Source organism: Rhamphochromis sp. 'chilingali' (assembly GCF_963969265.1).
Source record: "Rhamphochromis sp. 'chilingali' genome assembly, chromosome: 2".
Classification (NCBI taxonomy): domain Eukaryota; kingdom Metazoa; phylum Chordata; class Actinopteri; order Cichliformes; family Cichlidae; genus Rhamphochromis; species Rhamphochromis sp. 'chilingali'.
The window spans coordinates 1,292,428-1,315,154 of record NC_137930.1 but is presented as its reverse complement, the minus strand read 5'-3'; the positions used below and the strand labels follow the sequence as shown (position 1 = coordinate 1,315,154).

The 22,727-nt window shown below is 44.1% G+C and overlaps 2 protein-coding genes across 3 annotated transcripts in view; both read right to left on the bottom strand.

Annotated features, from left to right (window-relative positions):
- Nucleotides 1–8,796, bottom strand: part of itga11b (integrin, alpha 11b) — a 47,195-nt gene extending 38,399 nt beyond the window's left edge. The window contains exons 1-4 of one of the 2 annotated variants that reach the window (XM_080874456.1): nucleotides 8,241–8,796; nucleotides 6,997–7,927; nucleotides 4,549–4,744; nucleotides 4,350–4,406 (exon numbers count right to left, since the gene is read on the bottom strand). In XM_080874456.1, coding sequence (XP_080730582.1) covers nucleotides 4,350–4,398 — 49 coding nt within the window. In that variant the 5' untranslated portion in view covers nucleotides 4,399–4,406; nucleotides 4,549–4,744; nucleotides 6,997–7,927; nucleotides 8,241–8,796. Of the gene's footprint in view, nucleotides 1–4,349; nucleotides 4,407–4,548; nucleotides 7,928–8,240 lie in introns of both variants that reach the window. The other variant, XM_080874457.1, reaches the window with a different exon arrangement.
- Nucleotides 8,797–13,945: 5,149 nt separating this feature from the next.
- Nucleotides 13,946–16,164, bottom strand: LOC308392301 (sperm axonemal maintenance protein CFAP97D1; the record flags this gene model as incomplete). The annotated part of the gene is made up of 5 exons (XM_080875273.1): nucleotides 13,946–14,112; nucleotides 14,285–14,468; nucleotides 14,569–14,687; nucleotides 14,798–14,929; nucleotides 16,072–16,164. 5 exons carry the CDS (start codon nucleotides 16,162–16,164, stop codon nucleotides 14,023–14,025), a joined length of 618 nt encoding a protein of 205 aa, XP_080731399.1. The 3' UTR covers nucleotides 13,946–14,022.
- Nucleotides 16,165–22,727: the final 6,563 nt, after the last annotated feature.

Here is a 22,727-nt window from a genome sequence, read left to right as displayed (position 1 = left end):
AGTTAGTGTGTAGTCAGTGTGTAGTTAGTGTGTAGTCAGTGTGTAGTCAGTGTGTAGTTAGTGTGTAGTTAGTGTGTAGTCAGTGTGTAGTCAGTGTGTAGTTAGTGTGTAGTTAGTGTGTAGTCAGTGTGTAGTGAGAGTGTAGTTAGTGTGTAGTCAGTGTGTAGTTAGTGTGTAGTTAGTGTGTAGTCAGTGTGTAGTTAGTGTGTAGTTAGTGTGTAGTCAGTGTGTAGTCAGTGTGTAGTTAGTGTGTAGTTAGAGTGTAGTTAGTGTGTAGTTAGTGTGTAGTTAGTGTGTAGTCAGTGTGTAGTTAGTGTGTAGTTAGTGTGTAGTTAGAGTGTAGTTAGAGTGTAGTTAGTGTGTAGTTAGAGTGTAGTTAGAGTGTAGTTAGTGTGTAGTTAGAGTGTAGTTAGTGTGTAGTTAGTGTGTAGTTAGAGTGTAGTTAGTGTGTAGTTAGTGTGTAGTTAGAGTGTAGTTAGTGTGTAGTTAGTGTGTAGTTAGAGTGTAGTTAGTGTGTAGTTAGTGTGTAGTTAGAGTGTAGTTAGAGTGTAGTTAGTGTGTAGTTAGTGTGTAGTTAGAGTGTAGTTAGTGTGTAGTTAGTGTGTAGTTAGTGTGTAGTTAGTGTGTAGTTAGTGTGTAGTTAGTGTGTAGTTAGTGTGTAGTTAGTGTGTAGTTAGAGTGTAGTTAGTGTGTAGTTAGTGTGTAGTTAGAGTGTAGTTAGTGTGTAGTTAGTGTGTAGTTAGAGTGTAGTTAGTGTGTAGTTAGAGTGTAGTTAGTGTTTAGTCAGTGTGTAGTTAGTGTGTAGTTAGTGTGTAGTTAGAGTGTAGTTAGTGTGTAGTTAGTGTGTAGTTAGAGTGTAGTTAGTGTGTAGTCAGTGTGTAGTTAGTGTGTAGTTAGTGTGTAGTTAGAGTGTAGTTAGTGTGTAGTTAGAGTGTAGTTAGTGTGTAGTTAGTGTGTAGTTAGAGTGTAGTTAGAGTGTAGTTAGTGTGTAGTTAGTGTGTAGTTAGAGTGTAGTTAGAGTGTAGTTAGAGTGTAGTTAGTGTGTAGTTAGTGTGTAGTTAGAGTGTAGTTAGAGTGTAGTTAGAGTGTAGTTAGTGTGTAGTTAGTGTGTAGTTAGAGTGTAGTTAGAGTGTAGTTAGTGTGTAGTTAGTGTGTAGTTAGTGTGTAGTTAGAGTGTAGTTAGTGTGTAGTTAGTGTGTAGTTAGTGTGTAGTTAGAGTGTAGTTAGTGTGTAGTTAGTGTGTAGTCAGTGTGTAGTCAGTGTGTAGTTAGAGTGTAGTTAGAGTGTAGTTAGAGTGTAGTTAGTGTGTAGTTAGAGTGTAGTTAGAGTGTAGTTAGAGTGTAGTTAGTGTGTAGTTAGTGTGTAGTTAGTGTGTAGTTAGTGTGTAGTTAGAGTGTAGTTAGTGTGTAGTTAGTGTGTAGTTAGTGTGTAGTTAGAGTGTAGTTAGTGTGTAGTTAGTGTGTAGTTAGTGTGTAGTTAGAGTGTAGTTAGTGTGTAGTTAGTGTGTAGTTAGAGTGTAGTTAGTGTGTAGTTAGTGTGTAGTCAGTGTGTAGTCAGTGTGTAGTTAGAGTGTAGTTAGTGTGTAGTCAGTGTGTAGTTAGTGTGTAGTTAGTGTGTAGTTAGTGTGTAGTCAGTGTGTAGTCAGTGTGTAGTTAGTGTGTAGTTAGAGTGTAGTTAGTGTGTAGTTAGTGTGTAGTCAGTGTGTAGTCAGTGTGTAGTTAGAGTGTAGTTAGTGTGTAGTTAGTGTGTAGTTAGTGTGTAGTTAGAGTGTAGTTAGTGTGTAGTTAGTGTGTAGTCAGTGTGTAGTGTAGTCAGTAGTGTTGTTGTGTGTCAGAACAATGAGGCGCCTGCTGAGTGTTACAGGTGTTACAGCAGTGACACATCTGCTGCTGTCAGGCCTGCAGGTATCAGCTGTTGTTCTCCTTCATCTCATAGTGGACAGGAATTATTTTTTGTGACACAAATAATTTTTGTGGCATCAGATTTGATGCAGAACAGCTGATTGTTCTGTAAATAGTTTGAAATGTTTGTTTAAAAAACACCTTGGCTGCATTTTTAGGTAAACAGCTGCAAAACTTTGTTGTTTGCAAAACTCAGTTACTTTTTGAAGAAGTAACTAAATAATTAATTACCCAACATTGGTCATTATTTACTGTATGTTGCAGACAGAGTTACAGACTCTCTCCCAGACCACAGACTCACAATACAGTCAGAGCTTTATTGGAGTTCAAGTTATTTTTGCTTCCAATAGTGTTAACATGCTGCACATGAACAAGATTGTTTACATTCTCATTGTAAGTGGGCTGAAGCAGTTAATTAAAAGTCGTCTAACATAAATGCTGTAATTTGATTACTTTAGTAAACATGTAACTTGGATGGTGGCGTGACCACAGTGCACACGTCTGCTGGCGCTCACAGTGGTCCACGGGACGCTCAGGGAGTTTGTGTGTTCGCTCAGACACGTGGAACATTAGAACGCTGGTGTAGAGACAGCTCTGAGCGGCAGGTTAATCGGTTTGCAGATGAGGTGAAATCAGATTCAAACAGCACAGGAACGAGTTCTCAGAGCACCTGTCGAGGAGGGTGTGGTAACTAATGACTTCCTGTTTGGTGCAACCAACCACAAACTGAGGAGCAGCAACAACAGCGAGAGCGTAACGATCTGCCTAAAAGCCACGGCGTGCTGTTAAATCGTTTTATCCTCTGACATCCTGCAGAAAACCTCATCGCCCTGCAGACCGCCGAACCTCCGGGGACAACAGCCTGATCCTCCAGCCATCACACCAAACTGCACTGATGCAATAAAGAGGAGAGGGACGGCTTCAGTGTGAGGAAACAGTTTAAACAGAAGAAATCAGGAAAAATGGTTCCTGCGACCGTCCGCTGGGACTGAGGAGGGCCAGTCTGTAATCCTACACCGCAGTGCTGCAGAGGATGGAGACATCAGCAGCGCCAACACGGCCTCGCATGCTTTCCAACAGATGTCACAAAATCAAATGATGTTCCTGTTATTTCCTGTTTTATTTTGAAGTTACTCCGTTTACATCTTACTGCGCTCAGCTTCCTGCCTTTGTTGTTTTCCCACACAGGTGGTCAGCTGATCGCTCTGCACAGCAGGGATGCTGCTTCCTGCTCGCTCAGTTTTCTTTTCCTACTTTGTACGTTTGTTTCCTCACACTCCCGCTTTCCCTGATGGACTGCCCAGCCTGGACTGAAACACCAGGGTTTCATTTGGGTCTTTCTACCTGGGAATTCTTGCCTTGTAGTACCATCAGGTCATTTTTTACCATGATAAATAAGCATGGCACCTTTTTAATGGATTTTGGAATATTCCAGTTTAGTCTGAAAGTTGTTGGTGAAGCTTCAGTGCTCCCTGTCTTCACCAAGTTAAATGCAAAACCAACATAAACCTCTTGAACATCCTCTCTGAGACCTCGATCTTTAAAGACTCTGCAGTTCCTCTGACGTCCAGCAGAGGCAGCAGTGAGTCAGTCCCCATAGACTTCTGTGTTAACCCTCTCAGGCTCAAATTAAGTTTTTTGTTGCTAATGCACAACCAAGTCCTGCAGTGGTACTTCTGAGTAAAAAAACTCATAAAATATGTATGTGGGGTGATCAGGTTGTTAGTTTTTAACTGTTGCAAATCTGCAACGTCTGCATGGAGAGGGTTAAAACGTTACAGCAGAAATAAACATGTTTGCAGCCTGACACACAAACTTCACACCAACTCTATTGAAGTTTGAATTTCGCATTAAGGAGCTTGAGCCAGAAACCGCAGTCGGCCGGCTACATCCACTTTTGCACACTGCTCTCCACACACCTGAGTGTCTGAAGCAGCCATTACTCCAATTTAAAATCTTCCTTCTCATCTGGGAACTCTCTGCTGCGCCTCAGCAGCAAAACACAAGCCTGCCGTCGGAGAGCTGCATGTGACGTCCTTGTTTTGCCTCATCTGCGCATGCGGGTCTCTTCGGGACCGCAGAAGGCTTCATGTTAAACTAATCTGAACACCTGCACTAAACAAAAAGGATCTGTGTGCACTCATGCTCACGAAGGCTCACCGTCTCTCGAAAATGTTAGAAAGTCTGACAGAGGCTGATAAATGTCAGGATCTAAGAACTTTTAACAAACCAGAGCGAAATGAATTTTGGGAAGAGAAAGAAAAGTCCAAATGTTGAAGGAGCTGCAGCCTGTCTGCAGTTTCAGAGAGGAAACAGTCCACATCCAAAAGCTTTCTATCCAGATTTTGGACCTGGACTCAAAGTCCTCATCTTGCTGGTGGACCATCAGCAGCACCTGTCTGATGTGACCTCTCTGACCTGCTCTGTGTTACCTGTTGCATCGCTCACCTGGCAGGAAGCTGTAGGTCCACAGCAGCAGAAGGTGGTGATAATCCATGAGTGCGTCTGAGAGAGAAATAAACAGAGTGTGAGTGAGTGAGTCCCGGCTCTGCTGCTCTGATGTGTGAAGAAGAGAGGAGGAGGAGGAGTAAATGCACCTCCTCCTGCCTCATGTGTCTGATTTTTTAAAGAGCCTCTTAAAGGTCACCTTTTCTTTTCACAGCAGGAGCTTTAATGTCTCAGTCGCTGCACAAACAGGAAATGCCTCCATGTGAGTCTGTGATTCCACACGGTGCTGAAGCCCAGATGTGAACATCTGCCCAAAACTCCCCGGGAGCACCGGGATAATGGATAAACAGTCAGGAAGTGCATCCAACCACAGAGCGGTGCAGTTTTAAATACATCTGTAAGTACACGTGTCCATAAGCGCACTTGATCATTTTGAATTGTTTTGTTTCAAACCTGCTAACAAAAAAAGCTACACAAAGCCTGCAGTTCCTCTCACGCCCACTCCAGGCTCCAAAAACTGTATATAAAAGATGGACATAGTCACCATGACGCCGCCTGTTGGTTTTGGACGTAACATAATTTTAGGATTGTGAGCGTGACCGCGTTACGTATTTGTTTGGAGCGAGAAGTGACCACGAGTGGGATAGAAGTGATACGGTATCAGCTAATACTGCAAACTTTACACGTTAATACGATTAAACACGTGAGTAATACAAACATCCTCCCTCGTTCAGGGAGAAATTAAGAGGTTTGTGTATCAGGATGTAAACGTGTTTGTTCCTACTTGCTCACAGGGGCCATGTGATTGTTGAGTTTCCTCTGTATGTGTTATTGTAGGGTCTACCGTACAACACAAAGCGCCTCGAGGTGATGTTGTTGTGATTTGACGCTGTATAAATAAAGTTTAAGTTTGAGGAATTATTCATCTGGCCCGTGACAGGAAGTTTACTTCCACATGTTGAACCTGAAGCTGAGCTTATTGTCCTTGGATGGGACGAAACTCCACAGTGTGACTGTGTCAGCACACTTTCCACTCTGTTAATCATACACGCTCACACTCACAGACGCTCCCTCCCCATCAATAAAAAGATGCTGGCGTGCAGCGAGCTGGACGGCGGCATGCTGCTGTCACTCTGTCTGGAAAAACAAGTGGAAACTGGGAGTGAAAGCAGCAGAATTAAAGCGAAACAGATGGACGAGCAGCCGAGGGTCGGTCAGCGAGCGCGGCTCCCTGCGTGACACCGATTATGTCCTGGTTCACTTTCACTCAGCCTCTGTTAGCTTCAGCTCTCGCTGCAGGAAAAGCAAACAAAGCTTATATTTATATTTCCCTGAGGATCGTACAATTATTTCTATCACACAGCAGGAATCAAATCTGAAGTGAAAGATGGAGAATTTTCAGTTCTTTTTGCGTCAGTGTTATTTTATAACCCATCATAATTTATGTGACATGAGGCGGCAGAGAGGAAGATTTTAAGCTTTCAGCTCAGGTAGAGGTGGATGTCTGATACAAAAAGGACCGAGTGTCTCTTTAACCGTGTCCCGGTCCAAACGCATTTCCTGAAATCACCTGAACATCCGCACTGAAACCGAGCCGGCCTGAGAGCGATTCTTTCCTGGGGCATTCAGACGGCTCATGTCGGAGCCCCCGTGAGCCCGTGGGCTGCAGTTACACCCTGAGCTGCTCATCAAAGCTGCAGAGACCAAGAGTGAGGAAGAGGGCTCACGGTCGTTGCATCAGACACCAACATACTGTTTTCAGGGTTCTGAGTCTCAGTGACAGAGACCTGCAGCCTGTCACGTGTCTGTCAGAAAGACTCGTTTCTGGGTAAAACAGTCTGCTGGACAGTTGTCATGTTGTGTTTGTGTCCTCTGTCATGGACGTGTTGTACAAAGTTGTATTTTTCCAGTACTTAGCTGAGGTTACTGGGAGTGAGGAAATTAAAGAGCTCGGTTTAAAGGCTCGGTGGCAGAGTTATGAGTCTGCTCTGTGGTTATTTCTGTGGATGAAATGATCTCAGAGCGCTGTGGTGTTTTCAGTCTGTATTTGTCACCCTGTTGGTGGTTCTCGTGTCAGAGCTTCATGTTATTCTGGTCTGTTTCGACCTCTCTGGTTACACTTACGTCCCCGTCTGTGGTTTTCTGCTTTCGAGCGCACCCGCATCATGAATCAAACACCTGCTTGAATGTTTGATGCACCTTCAACCTGTTTTTGATCATCAGGTTTTTCTCTCTTCAGTAATCAGACAGGAATGTGTACTTACAGAGAACACGTTGAAACGGAGATCAGTGTAGTTTACTGAATGCTAACCATCACAGTTCAACTTCACTCAAAGCTCTTAAGCATCTTACATTAAATGGAAAACAGTGCATCCAGTAAGTATGTTGTTTTTTGTTTATTAATTAGAATAAAATGATAGATTTTGCTCCAGTAGAATAAAGTAGTCTGTATTCTAACAGTCTAATTCCAGACCAACTTGGTCATGATTGGCTCCTCTCACTGAAATTTACTGACAGCCATCCAATCAGGTCAGACTGCAGCTTTAGCAAAATAAGTCATACCTGACATCGGGGGGGAATGGAAGAAGGTTAACACTGATCTGACTCCATGGAGCAGACATGACCATTGTTAATCAGCTGTTCTCACATGTGATGAAGGTGCTGGGAGTGTTGGGCCCTCCTCAGGTCACAGGTGAGACCATCTCTTGGTCCTCGGGAGTGGATGGTGCTGTAACAGCTGCACACTCGCCTCCTCTCATTGCTCAGGTGCATTTAACACAATGTCATGACATTCAGATTTAGTGTAGATGTAGGTGGGTGTAAAACAGGAAACTAACTTCATTAAAGGCAAAGAAAAGTCCAGAACACACAAAGTCCACAAGGAGGAAATTAAAAGACAGACGTCCAGCAAGAGAACTGATTGTAAACACATGGAGACAAAGAACAGAAGCAAGACGGCACAGGACGAATGAGGGGGGACACAGGTGATCACACAAGGGAAGTCACAATAAATGCAAAACAACAGTGACAAGTAACTATCAAAATAAAACAGGAAGTGAGAACCATAACTAAACTGGTGAACAGACACATGGATGAACTTAACCTGAGGGAGCTGACACAGAAGGATGGAACAGGAAACACCGAGGAAACGCTGATGTGGACCCTCGGCCTCCGTGGACCCTCGGCCTCCGTGGACCCTCGGCCTCCGTGGAACCTCGGCCTCTGTGGAACTTCGGCCTCTGTGGAACCTTGGCCTCCGTGGACCCTCGGCCTCCGTGGAACCTCGGCCTCTGTGGAACCTCGGCCTCCGTGGACCCTCGGCCTCCGTGGACCCTCGGCTTCCGTGGAACCTCGGCCTCCGTGGACCCTCGGCCTCCGTGGACCCTCGGCCTCTGTGGAACTTCGGCCTCTGTGGAACCTCGGCTTCCGTGGAACCTCGGCCTCTGTGGAACCTCGGCCTGCGTGGAACCTCGGCCTCCGTGGACCCTCGGCCTCCGTGGAACTTCGGCCTCTGTGGAACCTTGGCCTGCGTGGAACCTCGGCCTCCGTGGAACCTCGGCCTCCGTGGAACCGGCACTCTATGGAGACCACGCATGATTTATATGTAAGTGACAGTTTTTCTCAGTCGCTTTGGTGCTGTTCTCAGATCAGAATGAAAACTCTCAAAACCATTAGTGCAACCTCCACAACATTTAGTCATTTGTGAGCATCATAGTGTCGCCTTCCTCTGAACAAACTGCAAATGCTCTTGGACGTATATCAGTTGCTTTCAAACAATTCTCTGCTGTAATCTGCTTTACTCTGTGTAGTTTCATGCAGTACAATGGCAATTCAGTGTATATACTCACAGAACATACAAAATGCATTATGTTACACAGGAAACGTTCTTACATTTCTCTCTGTAAAGTGTGGAGCTGGAAGCCAGAGCACCACTGCACACATTCATATACATTGTTGAGGTGGTTTCAGTCTGGCCAAAGGCAGAAGGCGTGGAAGAAATCGCACTGACAGAGAGCAACCACTGATGTCCCAGGCCGTTTTCCAGTTTGCACCAGTTTTGAGAAATACACAAACTGCTGTGCAAATGTTAATAGTGATGTGAGAAAACTGTAATAAACAAATAAAACACCGTGTATGTGTGAAGATGGCTGATCCAACAAAACATGGAGGTGGACACGGCGGTGCAGAGCAGTCGGCGGCATTTCCAGAACACTTTCCTCAAACATCTCTGATTGGATAAAAGTTTTATGGTAGAAAGATTGAAAGGATGAATGTATATTTATAGATAGATAGATAGATAGATAGATAGATAGATAGATAGATAGATAGATAGATAGATAGATAGATAGATAGATAGATAGATAGATAGATAGATAGATAGATAGATAGATAGATAGATAATGTTAAGAAAATACTCTAAAACACTTCTTCAGTAAAGACTCAGAGAAGAGAAACACATAGAACTTCTTGCTAGCAAGGGCGGCCTCCAAACTGAGGCTCGCGCTGAGGACTGCCCCGGTCTTTATTTATACTTCAGTGTGTGTGTGTGTGTGTGTGTGTGTGTGTGTGTGTGTGTGTGTGTGTGTGTGTGTGTGTGTGTGTGTGTGTGTGTGTGTGTGTGTGTGGGGTCCTGCTGATCAAAGGGTCGTATAACATGAAAGCACAAAAGGTACATCCTTGGTCATAAAGAGGGTAGTCTCCCCCTCACCCTAGATGGTTCATCCTAGATAACACAGTGAAGAAGTCCAGCAGTTCATCTAAACAAAAGGCACTTAGACTATAACAGACATAGCTACGTTAAAACAATAAAACAAGGTACAACCTCTCCCCATGCTCCCAGGATGTGGGGGTGGACGCTAAAACACCTTGAAGTGTTACAGGCCCCCTAGGATGAGACATTCTTTCAATATGCCACCAACTGTATACTTCTACACACAAATGATTACATGCAGCATTCTACCATATGCAAACTTATATCACTAAAAGATTATACTGACTACTAAGTACAATTTTCCTATTAACAGATAGATAGTATTGTAAATCCCATTGTCCTTCTCTCACCCCAACCAATCACAGCAGATGGCCCCGCCCCTCCCTGAGCCTGGTCCTGCTGGAGGTTTCTTCCTGTTAAAAGGGAGTTTTTCCTTCACTGTCACCAAAGTGTTGTTCATAGGGGGTCATATGATTGCTGGGTTTTCTCTGTATGTATATTTTTAGGGTCGACCTTACAGTATAAAGCACCTTGAGGCGACTGTTGTTGTGATTTGGCGCTGTGTGAATAACACTGAATTGAACTAAAATATGAACAAAATGAATGCAGTCCTGTAAAGCCCGATATGTGAGCACACACTAATACAAACACAAATCTCACTGCAAAAATCAACCAGTGACAATATTCAATTACAATTTTATATATAACATGAAATTCTTAGTCTCAAAATAAAGAAAATGCTGTTTTCATTCAGCTTTCATGCTGGATTGAGCAAATATGACGTTTTATCTGACAAACTAAAATATCAGTAGATAGTCTGATCTGAACAGAACTGACATCTGGAGTTTCCATATGGCACACTGATTATAACAGAGAAATTAGCCAAGACTCAGACATTTTGTAATGTATCTGTCCCAAACTGTACTGATTCGTTTGGATGGTAACAAAGACCAGTGAAAACATCAGGATTTTATCTTTCTGAGACATTTTAATGTGGCCTGAAAGTCAGTTGGACAGTCCTTCTTCTTTTAAAATAAATAAATATAAAAAATCATCATATATGTTCAAACTTTGTACCATAAAATCTGCATGTAAATCGTCCCGTGTTGACCTGTGATGGAACGACCCTGTTAGTAATATCTCATCATTATCACGTCGACTGCTGTAACAGAAGAGGAGCGGTCCAGTGTCTCGTGTACTTTTGCAACCCAGGGTCCTCCTGATACTCCTTCTGTGGGCTCCTTAAACAGTGCTGGCTGCTGGTTGGAGGCCCGGCTGCTCTGCATTAAAATTCAAGGCAGCGTTCCCGACAATCTGCCAATTTTGATAAACGGCTCAACATTTTCTCCAAATCCAGGACGGCTGAAGTCTACCCTCTCTTCCAGAGGGGATGAATCCGGCATGCTGACGATCTGACTGTTTTTGGTTTTTGTCAGAGATGAAAGTGAAAAGTAGGGAAATTTGGGAAATTTTCACCCTTTTTGTAGCTCAAGAAGGAAAGACGCTGAATTCAAGGAATGCAGTTAATAACAATAATAATAATAATAATAATAATAATAATAATAATAACAACAATGATAATAATAATGATAATAATAATAGCAACAACTTTATTTTTAAAGCGCTTTCAAACAAAGTGCTGTACAACTATTTGAAGCTAAAAAGATAAATAAAATAAAAGCGATACAGGTTAGACATTAAACTGTCATTATGTTGTTGTTATTATTATGTTACTATGTAGATTATAAATTAAAATAACACTGCAATTAAAACTGCTGAAACAGAATCAGAAACATGTCTGAGAGATGTTTCTGATTTCACACGGACCCCCTTATCCCTTCCTCCACCCACGACCAGTTCTAGGTTCCCTCCTGCACGCCCCACCACTCTAAAAATCCTATTAACGGCCCTGCAAAGGCCAGGACGTGGACAGAGAGCAGCTTCCCACGCGAAAGGCCCATTTTTAACGTTTTCATGGTCGTGGTTTTACACTGTCAGCCGAGGTTAACGTCAGGGAAAGACTGTGGTCCGATTTAATCCAGAAGAATGGGACTTTATCAGCATTTAGACAAAACCGCCTTCTTTCCATAACTTTACTTAAAGTGCTTTCATTTCCTAACCGCAGATCAGATTGTGGAATATGAATCGTGGTCTCGGGCGTGCAAACATCTCTCTGACCTTTACCCAGCGGCTCCTTTTACTGCCTCGGTGTAACCGTGAGAACAGCGACTCTGCTGCTCCTCTGGGGAACATCAGGCCCGAGATGTGATGAAGCAGGTCTGAGTGCTGCTGCTTCTGATCTTAATAAAGTGGAGTGCTGTAAAACACTGAAGCTACAGCCGCTCTCCAATAAGTGCCATGCTGGATTTTCAAGAAATCATCCTGCACATGCACATCTTTAGGCAGGAATATTTCAGCTCAACATTTAAAGGAGAGAGTCACTCAATCATTTCTGATCATTTAATGTTGCTTTTGTTGCCGGGAGAGTTGCCCGGACCTGCTTTACGGTTACAGACGCCGTTAACTGTTCCCAGATGGCCCGCAGAGGTTCAGGTCCAGCCAGGGATCGGGACAGGCGCACAGCGTTAAAGGGCTTTTCCACAAACAGGTGAAGCTCTCACAGCGGCGCAGAGCTTCAGCTTAACCTGGATATCTGTTTCTTATCTGGCTTCGCTCACCCTAAAATCATCGGTGAGGCTGAGACGTCTCATGGAGGTGCTTATCAGCTCGATAAATTAACCCCAGGTTTCCCACTCTCTGTGTGTGTGTGTGTGTGTGTGTGTGTGTGTGTGTGTGTGTGTGTGTGTGTGTGTGTGTGTGTGTGTGTGTGTGTGTGTGTGTGTGATAAGATGAAGTCTTTTTAGTTGAAAACTGCTACATGGATAACGTCTATTTAAAGCCTGAAAACACAAATCTGTCAGGGCACAGAGGTCCAGCTCATCATCGTGCATTCCTTTACAGTAAAGTGTAGACGTGTGTGCAAGACCATTTTACCCAGCTGACGTGTCTGACAGCAAATACAGAGCAAATTAATGTTTTATAATAAGTCAACAAATACGAGGCTTAGGCGCCCTGGTTTGCATTATATCACTGTGTGAGCTCAGTGCGGCTCCAGCGTGAGTCTGTAATCTTTTCCAGAGACGCGCTTTCTGAAATTTCCATCGCTGCTCATCGCTGAGCAGAGACGAGTGTCTGCTGCCTCCTAGTGGAGAAATCAGGGGACAAGCTGAGACGTTGTCCGGTCCATACATGACCTCAGCAGAAATGTGCCCTAATTTATAATGAATTACTCCAGGGCTGTGTTCATATGGCGTTATTTTTGTGCCTCTGAGCGCACGTAAAAAAACGTTTGCAGGTGCAAGTGTTGCATTTTGAGGAGAAATTTATTTTGAGCGAAGAAAAGCTGAATCTGAGTGAACAAAATTCATTGCTGCGTATTTCAGTGTTTGCTATGTGTTTTGTGGCACAAATATAACGGTGTAGAGAAAGAGTTGAGCGCGCACGGGCAGAAATGTTGAGAGCGCGAGCGACACACTGCGAGCGAGCGCAAATTCAAAAGCTGAGCGAGAGGAGCTGCTGTTGTGTGTGTGTGCGTGTGTGTGTGTGTGTGCGTGTGTGCATGAATGTGTGTGTGTGTGTGCGTGTGTGCATGAATGTGTGTGTGCGTGCGCGCGCATGTGTGTGTGCGGGGATAACAGCAAACACTGAAATACAGTTTTTGCACGCAGCAATGACTTTTGTTCACTCAAATTTCTCCTCAAAATGCAACACTTGCACCTGCAATTTTTTTTTTACGTGCGCTCAGAGGCACAAAAATAACGCCATATGTTCATGGGCTCATACACAGGTGTGCAAAAGTGGAACCCCTTCACTCCAGGAGAGTGACGGGGTTAATAACAGAAGGATACCCGAAGTTCAGCATCTTTCATTTACAGTCAGCGACTCCTTCAGTCAAATATGAAAATATTTCATTCAAGTCCATCATGGGCAGAAACTAGCAGCTAGTTAACAGTGAAGGTCAGCAGGCTGACTAAACTAACCTTCACCCCTTTAAGTTCAATATCATTGCTAAATTAGTTTAATACTAAATGATCTACTCATGAGTGAGTGAAGCCTCAAAAGCTGACTTAATAACTGAAGCTCCTTTTAATTCTGCTAGTTAGGCTCAAAGTGGTTAACTAACTCATTAATTAGGCAGAACCAAAGTATCCACTAGTTACGAGTTTTGACTTTAAAGGTGAGATTTTACTTCATTACAGCAAATAAATCCAAGTAGGTAACTAGTAAAGGTAAAAATGATGAGCAACGAACTAGTTGAGCTCTTTTTTCACTTACCAGTAAAGTAGCAAGAAAAGTAAGGCTCAAAGTGTGTAGTTCACTGGAAAGGCCACTAGTTAATTAGTGAAGATCCCTAAGCTGATTAACTTGTTACTCTTTTAGTTTGATCTTTTAGATTACATACTACTTAACCTACAGTTAACTAGTATCTTTAGTACAACTTTGAGACAAATTGTGACTTTGTTCCCTAACTTGTCAAAATGCAGATCAGCTAACCGTGAAGGCAGCTATGTTAATTAGTGAGACTAGTGAGACCCAGATGTCCACTTGTTGCGCTCGCACATATGAGGAACACCAGGAACAGGGTTTTTCATACTTTGTACCATCTCCACATTTACTTTTTAGTGAAGCTCAGAGAACATTGATGAACCTGTTTGGTGCACAGCGCCACCTGCAGGTACCGTCACTAACCCTTTGGGGTAGAGTGGTAGGAAGGATGTGCAGGTACAGAAATGGACTTTTGTAAAACCTCTGAAATGAATCAGCCTTTGTGTGGAACAACGTGACCATGCACAGTTTGTGAAGAGAGGCAGAAACGTGATCATGCTCGGACCCTTTTATTATGGGACAGGACAGATGGTCTGGTTGGAGACAGACGGTTGTGTTTGTGTTTCAGGAGGTTTCTCAGTCGGTGCTGTCAGTGTTGGAGTCTCTGCAGCTCGCAGACGGCTCGCTGCTCTCCACGGCGGCAAACTTCACCTTTCTGCTCGGCCTCTGTGGACACAGAGACACCAGTGATCATCATCATCATCTACAGGGTTCCAGTATCCAGGGAACCTGGGAGTGCTGAGTGTGCACTGAAGAGCATTTTGTGAAGAGTTCTTACATTCAGCATCTTTGAACACCAGGATGTATCAGGACACCTGAGCTCCCTCCGTCAACTCACCTGTTTGTCTGCTGGCTTTCTCGGGTAACGAGAAATGTTGTCCAGACGACGCTCCGTCCTCTCCCAGTCATCCAACCACAGCTGGCGGCGATACTCTGACTGGCGAGATGTGATTCGTTGGTAGATGGCCTGATTCTGATGGGTGACCAACAGAAGCTCGTGCTTCCTCTTGTTCGCATTCAGACTGGAAAAGATGAGAAATCAAAAGAGAAAACATGACACAGACACGCTGCTGTACGGAAACCCAGATACCCGTGAACGGCTTCATCATGAACACACCTTACCTCCTCAGGTGGTACTGGTTCCTGTGGTCCACGAGGCCTTTGGAGGAGAAGATGTCGGCTAGTTTGGAGGCCAGGAGGTGATTGTCTCTGTCGACGACTGACAGACGCTCATCCTGCAGCTGAAGCACAGAAGCAGATCCCAGTCCCTCAAACACAAGGTGTGTGTGTGTGTGTGTGTGTGTGTGTGTGTGTGTGTGTGTGTGTGTGTGTGTGTGTGTGAGTGAGAGACCTGCAGTTTTTTCAGCTTGAGCTGGATGTGAGCTGGTGTCCTGTTGCCCTTGGTGTCCACTGCAGGCAGGGCGGAGTTCACCTGAAAAGGTAAACCCAGGTCACTGTGACTCACCGGTTTATAGTTTTGTTTTTATTGTGAAGGACAATAAAACCAGTTTTTATTGGCACATCATCCTGGGGGAGGTGTAGGTGTTTTTCCTTTTTTCTTTAGAGTCTTTAATTCTTCATCGTTCTGGTCGTCCTTGTCCAGACTTGTTATCAGAGTCCTCTCTTCTTGCTGACGACCTGGTTTCTCTTCATAGTCATTCATATTTAATTCCTGCCTCCTGTGACTCGTTAAGTCTCTGTCACCTTTATCTTGTACTCTGTGTTTAGTTTTACTTCCCGCTCGTCTCGTTGTCTTGATTGTGTCCAGCTGTGTTTCCCTGGTTACCTCACGCGTGTTGAACCCCTCGGCCTGTGTCTGTTGCTGTGTCCTGTTTCTCTGTGTTACTGGAGTTTTGTCTGCTTCTGTTCAGAGATGTCTTCTATCATTTCTATAATCTAACACATTAGTGTTAACGTTTGTCAGAAGCTTCTGCATCATCTCTCAGATTGAAGCTCTGTAAAATAAAAGCTGTGGCCTGTGGCCCCACCTCCTCCACCCAAGTTTCTGATTAATGTGCCATCTACATTTTAGCTGTTTTTGGTTGAAAATGTGAAGGTCAGTTGATACGAGCTAATATTATGATAGGAACATGTGCAGACATTTAATGTCAATTACAAAAATTAAACCAGTCAATGTTCACTTTGCACCAAAACCAACTCTGTTAACGAGCGAGCATTTGGCTGGAGTGTGGGGCCTCCCTGCTGCTGCGAGTCGGGGCGGCCTGCTTCTCCCCACCGCAGGGAAAAGGGTAACACCACCTGGGTCTGGGTGCAGTTCCCCCCTCCAGGGGCAAGGGTACGTAGACCCGGTTCTTAGAGTACGAGAAACTTTTGCGAGATCCCGAGGGCTCCACACTGAGTCAGTCCCCATAGACTTTCATGTTGAAACTTTACAGCAGGAATAACCGTGTTTATATCCTGATACCGAGCCCTAGTTTGGCCTCTAATCTAAACCAGTTTCCACCCGTCCTTCATTATCACCTCCAACTGTAGCTCCTTCAGTCCCACCTCACCTGAATCCAGCTCTGATGGAAAACCAGCACAGAGCCCTGTGTGTACCAGTGGCACCTTCCACCGTTCATCCTCCACCCTTCAGCCTCACCACCATTCATCCTCCACCCTTACCTTCCTGCGGTGGTTTTCGTAGTTTATCTGGTCCCATCGCTGCTGCAGGTAACGGTTGGTGACGGGTTTCAGAGGCTGGTATGACTTGTGCATGTTTCTCAACTGGTGATAACCTGCAGCTCTATCACATCCATCCACCTCAGCAGGAGGTGTGTGTGTGTGTGTGTGTGTGTGTGTGTGTGTGTGTGTGTGTGTGTGTGTGTGTGTGTGTGTGTGTGTGTGTTTGCAGGCCTTGCAGGTTGTCACCATGGAGATGTACCCCTTTGTGCCATTGCAGCCAGGTAAGTTTCCTATTAATTATTACTGAGCTTATCCTCGAAACTATGCTGAGCACACACACACCTGGGATGACCATGCTTACTTACACCAGCTGAGTTGTCTTTTAACTTTGTGTCTGAACACACGTCACGCTTTTGCATTTTGTTTATGCTTCATTTTGTGATTTCTGCTCACTCGGCTCTGGTCCTGACTTTGTCTGGTTTCCTTCCTTTTTCTCCAAGTGGTTGCAGTAAGATTGTTAATGGGGTATCACAAGAAAATGAGCCTATCATAAATAAGAACCAAACAAAGTCAGTCACGGACTACCTTAAAATTCATTGAGTTTTTAATGCAGACAGAGCTTCATATGCAGAGGAAGGAGAAAGGAGGATGAAGATGGGGCTGCCAGGCAAGAGGAAAAGAAGAAGATCTCAAGGAGGTTTGTAGATGTAGTGAAGGAGGACTGGCAGCAGGTTGGCTGCTGGGATAGGAGGAGATGGAGGCAGATGATCTCCTGTAGCGACCTCTAAAGAGAGCAGCTGGGAGAAGAAGTGGCTCAAACCACTGTGAGGCATCTTACAGGGGAGTCGGCTTGAATGGCTAAACATGGATTGTTGTTCATGTTCATCTAAAATCTGCACAAAAGGTTAGAGCAGGGGTCGGCAACCTGCGGCTCTTTAGTACGGAGCCCCGCAGGGGACATGGGAGAAAAAAAATTAGGGAGAAAAAAAAAATTAAGACGGACTTTTGCGAGATCTCGCAAAAGTCCGTCTTAATTTTTTTTTCTCTCATGTCCCCTGCGGGGCTCCGTACTTTAGTCCTTTTAGTGGTTTAGGAAAATAAATTATTTTTTTAAGTATTTAGCTGAAGTGTATTTTATTTATATTAGTTCTTTTTTAACTTGTAGTTCTAAATTGGAAGATTATTGTGATATTGACATATAAAAATAAAATTATATTTTATTATTTTTTCATCGCTCAAAATAAGCGTCACACGCCGGCACGTGCAGAGGGGGGGGAGGGGGGCTAGAGGGGCTTGAGCACCCGCCCCTTTCCTGATGGGTGCCCAAAGAGCCCTTTTGTTGAGGCAACTTTTTAAAAAATATTATTATTATTATTTTTAATGTGTGTGTGCGTGCGGAGTCCTGTCTGTGCCCCTCAACAATAATATTTAACTATTAATCACAGTTTTGCTAAATAAAAGGATCTGGCTTGCATCAGTCACATGATCACATTTAACCAATGATCGCCCTTGACGGCAGAGCGCGCTGGTTACGAGCTGGGAACGAGCTCACAAAGAGCACGCGCATTTGTTGCGGTCCGGAGCTGTAGGAGAAACACAAGTTAACTCAGAGACACAGACTGATGCGACACAACCAGTAAGTAGGTGTACAGCGCACACTGTAGTGTGTAGCACACAGGAGTATCAGCTTATTACGTACACGTTGGTAAGCTGTCTTGTTGCAACTGACGAACTGAAACAAACGATCGTGCTGTGCGTGCAACAGCGCGACACACATTACCTGTCCTTTTATTAGCTGCACAGGTAGTGCTGGTCGTAGCTGCTGGCTACCTGTGTAAGGCTGTCATGGGTCTGTAGCTCTGTCACCGTTTTAGGGAACATGTTTAGTTTTAAAGTAAGTTTCCGGGCTTTTCCTGCCTTTCTGGAGGGATTATATTTCACTAAAAAACGATCTAATATGCATGTCCACATAATTATGCATTATTACAATATATTAAAACACACGCTGTATTTTAAAGAACATGCATTAAGAAGCAGATTATATTAGATTTATATTTTAAATAAGACAAAAGTTGGATGTTACAGCAGTAAAATGATTGTATCTCTACAGTTTAAACATGTAATAAGCTTTGCCCCTGCACAGAGTGGATAGTGAAACAAATGGAATCATCATATATACATTATTTCATATTTATTACTTCCCCCTCTTCTTTGCTTTATTATTGTAGCTCTAGTAATAAATAATAATGTAAGGATTATGGATCAGCACCATGATGCTCATAGTATATACAGTATTCTGAAGAAGGTCTAAAATGTCACTGTGTGTGTGCGTGCATGTGTGTGTTTTATGTATATGGATTTAAAAAAATATATTACTCATGATATAACATTGTGCAGACATGCCTGGTAAGGACATGAGGAGGAAACAGTAGAGCTGTGTGAGGCTACTAAAGGCAGGGCTATAACATTTTTCTGTCATCATTTTATTTTAGATTAAGTGCTGGAGTTGTTAGGTGTGGATAATTAGATTATAGTTTATTGCAATAGCAAGTTGTGCCTTGTTCTCAGATAGACAGCAAGTGGAGAGTGATATATGAAATGATGGGATGGAAGGAAGAAGAGAAGCAAAGAGTGATTCACAGGCAGAGCCTAAATTATTTCTCACAGTTTTTTGTGTCCTTATGGTTCCAAGCGCTGTCACCAATCTTTGCATTTTGTTATTATCTCATGACACAGCTACCATCTCTCCTATGGACTTTTTAATGTTTACAGTCTCAGATCAACACAGCCCTGCCCCTCCCATATTAGACTCTTGGTGAATGTGTGTTGTTGTTATTCAGCCTGGTTCAATGTGCCCCTTTTTAACTTTGAGCACCGCCCCTTTAAACCTCTCTGCACGGCCCTGGTCACACTCGTGGAAGCCGGTGTAGCCGCCGAAACGCCTGCATTTATCGAGACTTTCAGCCCCAGGTAGGCCAATTATGGATCTTTGGATCCACATTATGTCAGCAGCTCCACCGTGAACTGTGTTAAAAACAAACACGCTCACGCCTCACAGACGACAGCTTACAGTCCTGTAAAGATGAAAGTGACTTCGTACAGCCCCGATCTGCAGACGCTGTGCGCAGAGGTTCAGGAGCAGAAGTCCCGTTGTAAACATATCACGGCAGACCCCACGATGTTTGCATGAACACGCTTTTCACACACAGTTGCTGACGCACACAGCCGGCTGTAGCTTTGCAGCTCACAGCCCGACACACACCAACACAACAGCACAGACGTTAAGGCGGCGAGGCGTGATTGCGGGTAGTGATGCGCGAATCATGAACGAATCGTTCAATACTCGAGAATCACTTTACTGACTCATGAATCATGATTCACAAGCCCAACTGACTCACTGACTCATCCCTGTTGCTGTTAGCAGCAATGTATTAGCTTATAATTAAAATTGTGGAGAAAAACACAACATCCAGTATCGTAACAAAAAGATTTCTGCTCTGAACTGGAAGAAAAAACCCTGAGTAGAAGCTCACATCAAGACAATAGCTCCTCGGTTCACAGTAGCATCGCTCTGCTAACATGCTAACAGCACATTTGAGCTACTCACTCCCTCCCTCCTGGCTCACAGCTTCTTCTTCTTCTTGGTTGGCAACCAATGTTAAGGCGCATTACCGCCCCCTGGCTCACAGCTCAGTGGACATTTAGATGAGAAAATATATATTTGACACATTTAAGGAAAATACTAATAAAATAAAAATAAACAAAATAAATGTTTATTAAGCAATTTTGATAGGAAATTGCTTAATTTTAGAAATGTTTTTGCTCTTTTTTGCTCTGTAAAATAGTTGTTTTCTTTTAGAATCACTCATCTTAGCAGTAGGATTTACATGAAAAGAGAAACAAATTAAGTTTGAGTGAAAATGTACATTTTTTGCACTCTCTGGTCAACTGACTCAGTGAATCAAATGACTCAAAAACCGATTCACTTTGGTGAGTGACTCATTAACACTCGATTCAGTAAACAGAATCAAATCTACCATCACTAGTTGCGGGTGCCGCTCAGTTACGCCCCGCCACACACATTAACCAGGTAAAATACATATTTAGGCAGAATTTTGCAAATATCTATTTTTCATTTTCAATTATTTTTTTTAAAAGTCAGGTCAAGGCTCCAAAAGCCCAAAGGCGATATAACAGTTTTTGTTTCTGGATCATTTTAGTTCAGCTGGGTGTCTTTGCTTTGGTTATATTTCTTTAAGAGTTCAAAATGTGTTAATTACAAAAATAAAATGTAATTTTCTCTGTAGCACTTCATGGATTTCATAAGCAGCACACCTTAGTTGTTCACACAAAGCACAAAGGTAAAAAACAATATATACAGTGTTATCTTCATTTTAGGTGTAAAAAAGTATTTGCGGCTCCCAGTGTTTTTTTTTTTGCGTGGAAATCGCGTCCAAATGGCTCTCTGGGTGTTAAAGGTTTCTGACCCCTGGGTTAGAGGATATGGAACTACATCATGTAACATCTGTCCATTTTAAGTCACTGATCTGGGTCGTGTGGGCAGCAGGGATGCGCTGAGATACATAACCTCTCCATCATGTCCTGAAATCACCCTGGAGTGTCGTCCGGGTAGGACATGCCCAGAGCCCCTCACCTAGCAGGCATCCTGGTCAGCTCCAATCAGTAACAAAGAGCAGCAGCTGTGCTCTGAATGACTGGGGTCCTCACTGACTCCACGACTGCTGAATCCTCTGGAAGAAACCCGTCTATGCTGCTTCCATCCTCCAGACTCACATCGATGCCTCTGTCAAGCTCCTGCTCGTCTTTCCCCTCAGTCATGAATAGGACCTGAGATACTTAAACTCCAGGCATCCGCTCATCCCCAACACGAGCTGCCCATCCTTCTCTCTCAGAACCAAGCATGACCTCAGAAATGGTGGTTACTGTCCTCACCCCTGCACACACGTCTTCAACCCACCCAAGCTTGCGGTCATCACTTGATGAAGCCAGAAAGACCAGATCATCTGTAAAAAGCAGACCCTGAGATCACCAAGCCCGACACCTTTCACCCTGCACCGAGAAATTCTGTCCTCAGAAATTAGGACATGATGACGAACAGCAGCCCTGAATAGCAGCGCCTTTGGCTCCCACACAGACTCAAGTCTCTCTGATACTGAGCTGACCACAAGTGACCACAGCTCTGACAGCCTGGCTGACCTGTGTTCTTCTTCTTAAAGAGGGGAACCACCACCCCGGTTAGATAATCCAGCGGCACTGTTCCCGACGTTTAGAGCCGTAAAGAACATCCAGGCCAGGGGCTCAGTCACAGGTAGTTCTGCATCTTTGATGATGCAAACACAGAGGACTGGAGGTCCTTTTGGCTGCTTTACAACAGGAAGCGCGCAATTGTGGCTTCACTGGATCCAGACTTCCTGGGACTCTCCACAGTGCACGGTTTGGTTCACCTTTAACTTCTGCAGCCCATCTGAGTGTTTGGAGCGACCCCTGCTGGTCAGAGAAATGCCTCCTAGCCTCTTAGCTCCGGGCTTTAATAAGTTTCCCTTCCATTCACCTGTTTCTCTCAGCGGTCAGCTTTAGAAACCTGCTGCACAGCCGCGAGCAGATCGGGATGTAAAGCATGAGCAGAGCTGGAGTTTAAACTCTGAGGAGATAATGTGGATCCCTCCGCGGACTGCAGCCCAGAGACAGCACGGAAATAATGACGGCAGACAAACAGCTCTCTCCTTTTATTGAGCCATCAGCTCCAGTTAAGCTGAAGGGGGAAAGTGTGCACCGGCCAGCGCTCTGCCTCTGAAGAGGATTGTGTTTCTTGGCTGGTGCAGCTGCTATGAAACCAGAACCTCAGTCATCTATTTCACAGCCGCCGTAGCTGATGCTCTTCTCAAATCTGTGAGAACATAACGGTGCAGTTAACTCTGCTGCAGCGTCACTTGTGTAGGAAGAGGCCTTTTTAAGGAGCTGAAGCTTTGTAAGGAGGAGCAGCAGGTTTATTATCAACAAGTCTGACAAGAAAATCGACGACTTTATGAAAGTGCCTCTTACAGTGGAGCTTACGGCCACCTGTTTTCACTCAGCCTTCACGATGGATGGATTTGGTTTGGAGTTTCCCTCACGAAGCCCCCGCAGAGCTCCGTATCAGCTCCACGGGCTTTATCTGTTCACTCTACTTCTAATTCGCCACGCTGGCAGACTGTCACTCCGAATCACCACGCAAACATAATCCTGATTGATTCACAGTCTAATTTCAGGTGGCACGTGATTAACTCATCAATCACGTCTTCCCACACACTCCAAACACCCCGCCGAGGGGCAGAAGGATGCGGAAGCATTTTTTTTTTCTCGCCCTTTATTTAGTCTGATGCGTGCCAGGTGAGGTGAATCTGTGGACTCAAATATGAACAATTTGCCGCTGTTATCAACGACAAAACTGCAAACGAATAATCAAAACAACTAAATAATTGATGCTAAATAACTGTTGAGCGCCAATAAGTTTACCTTGTGGTTCAGGAGCAACTGAAGTATTTGTTTGAAGTATTTGTGTGTTTTTCCAGTTTTCCTTTTTTTCCCTTGTTATGGCCACTTCCAGGTCTGCCAGGTTTCTAACAGCTCTCCTAAAAGGTGTCCACTGTCATTTC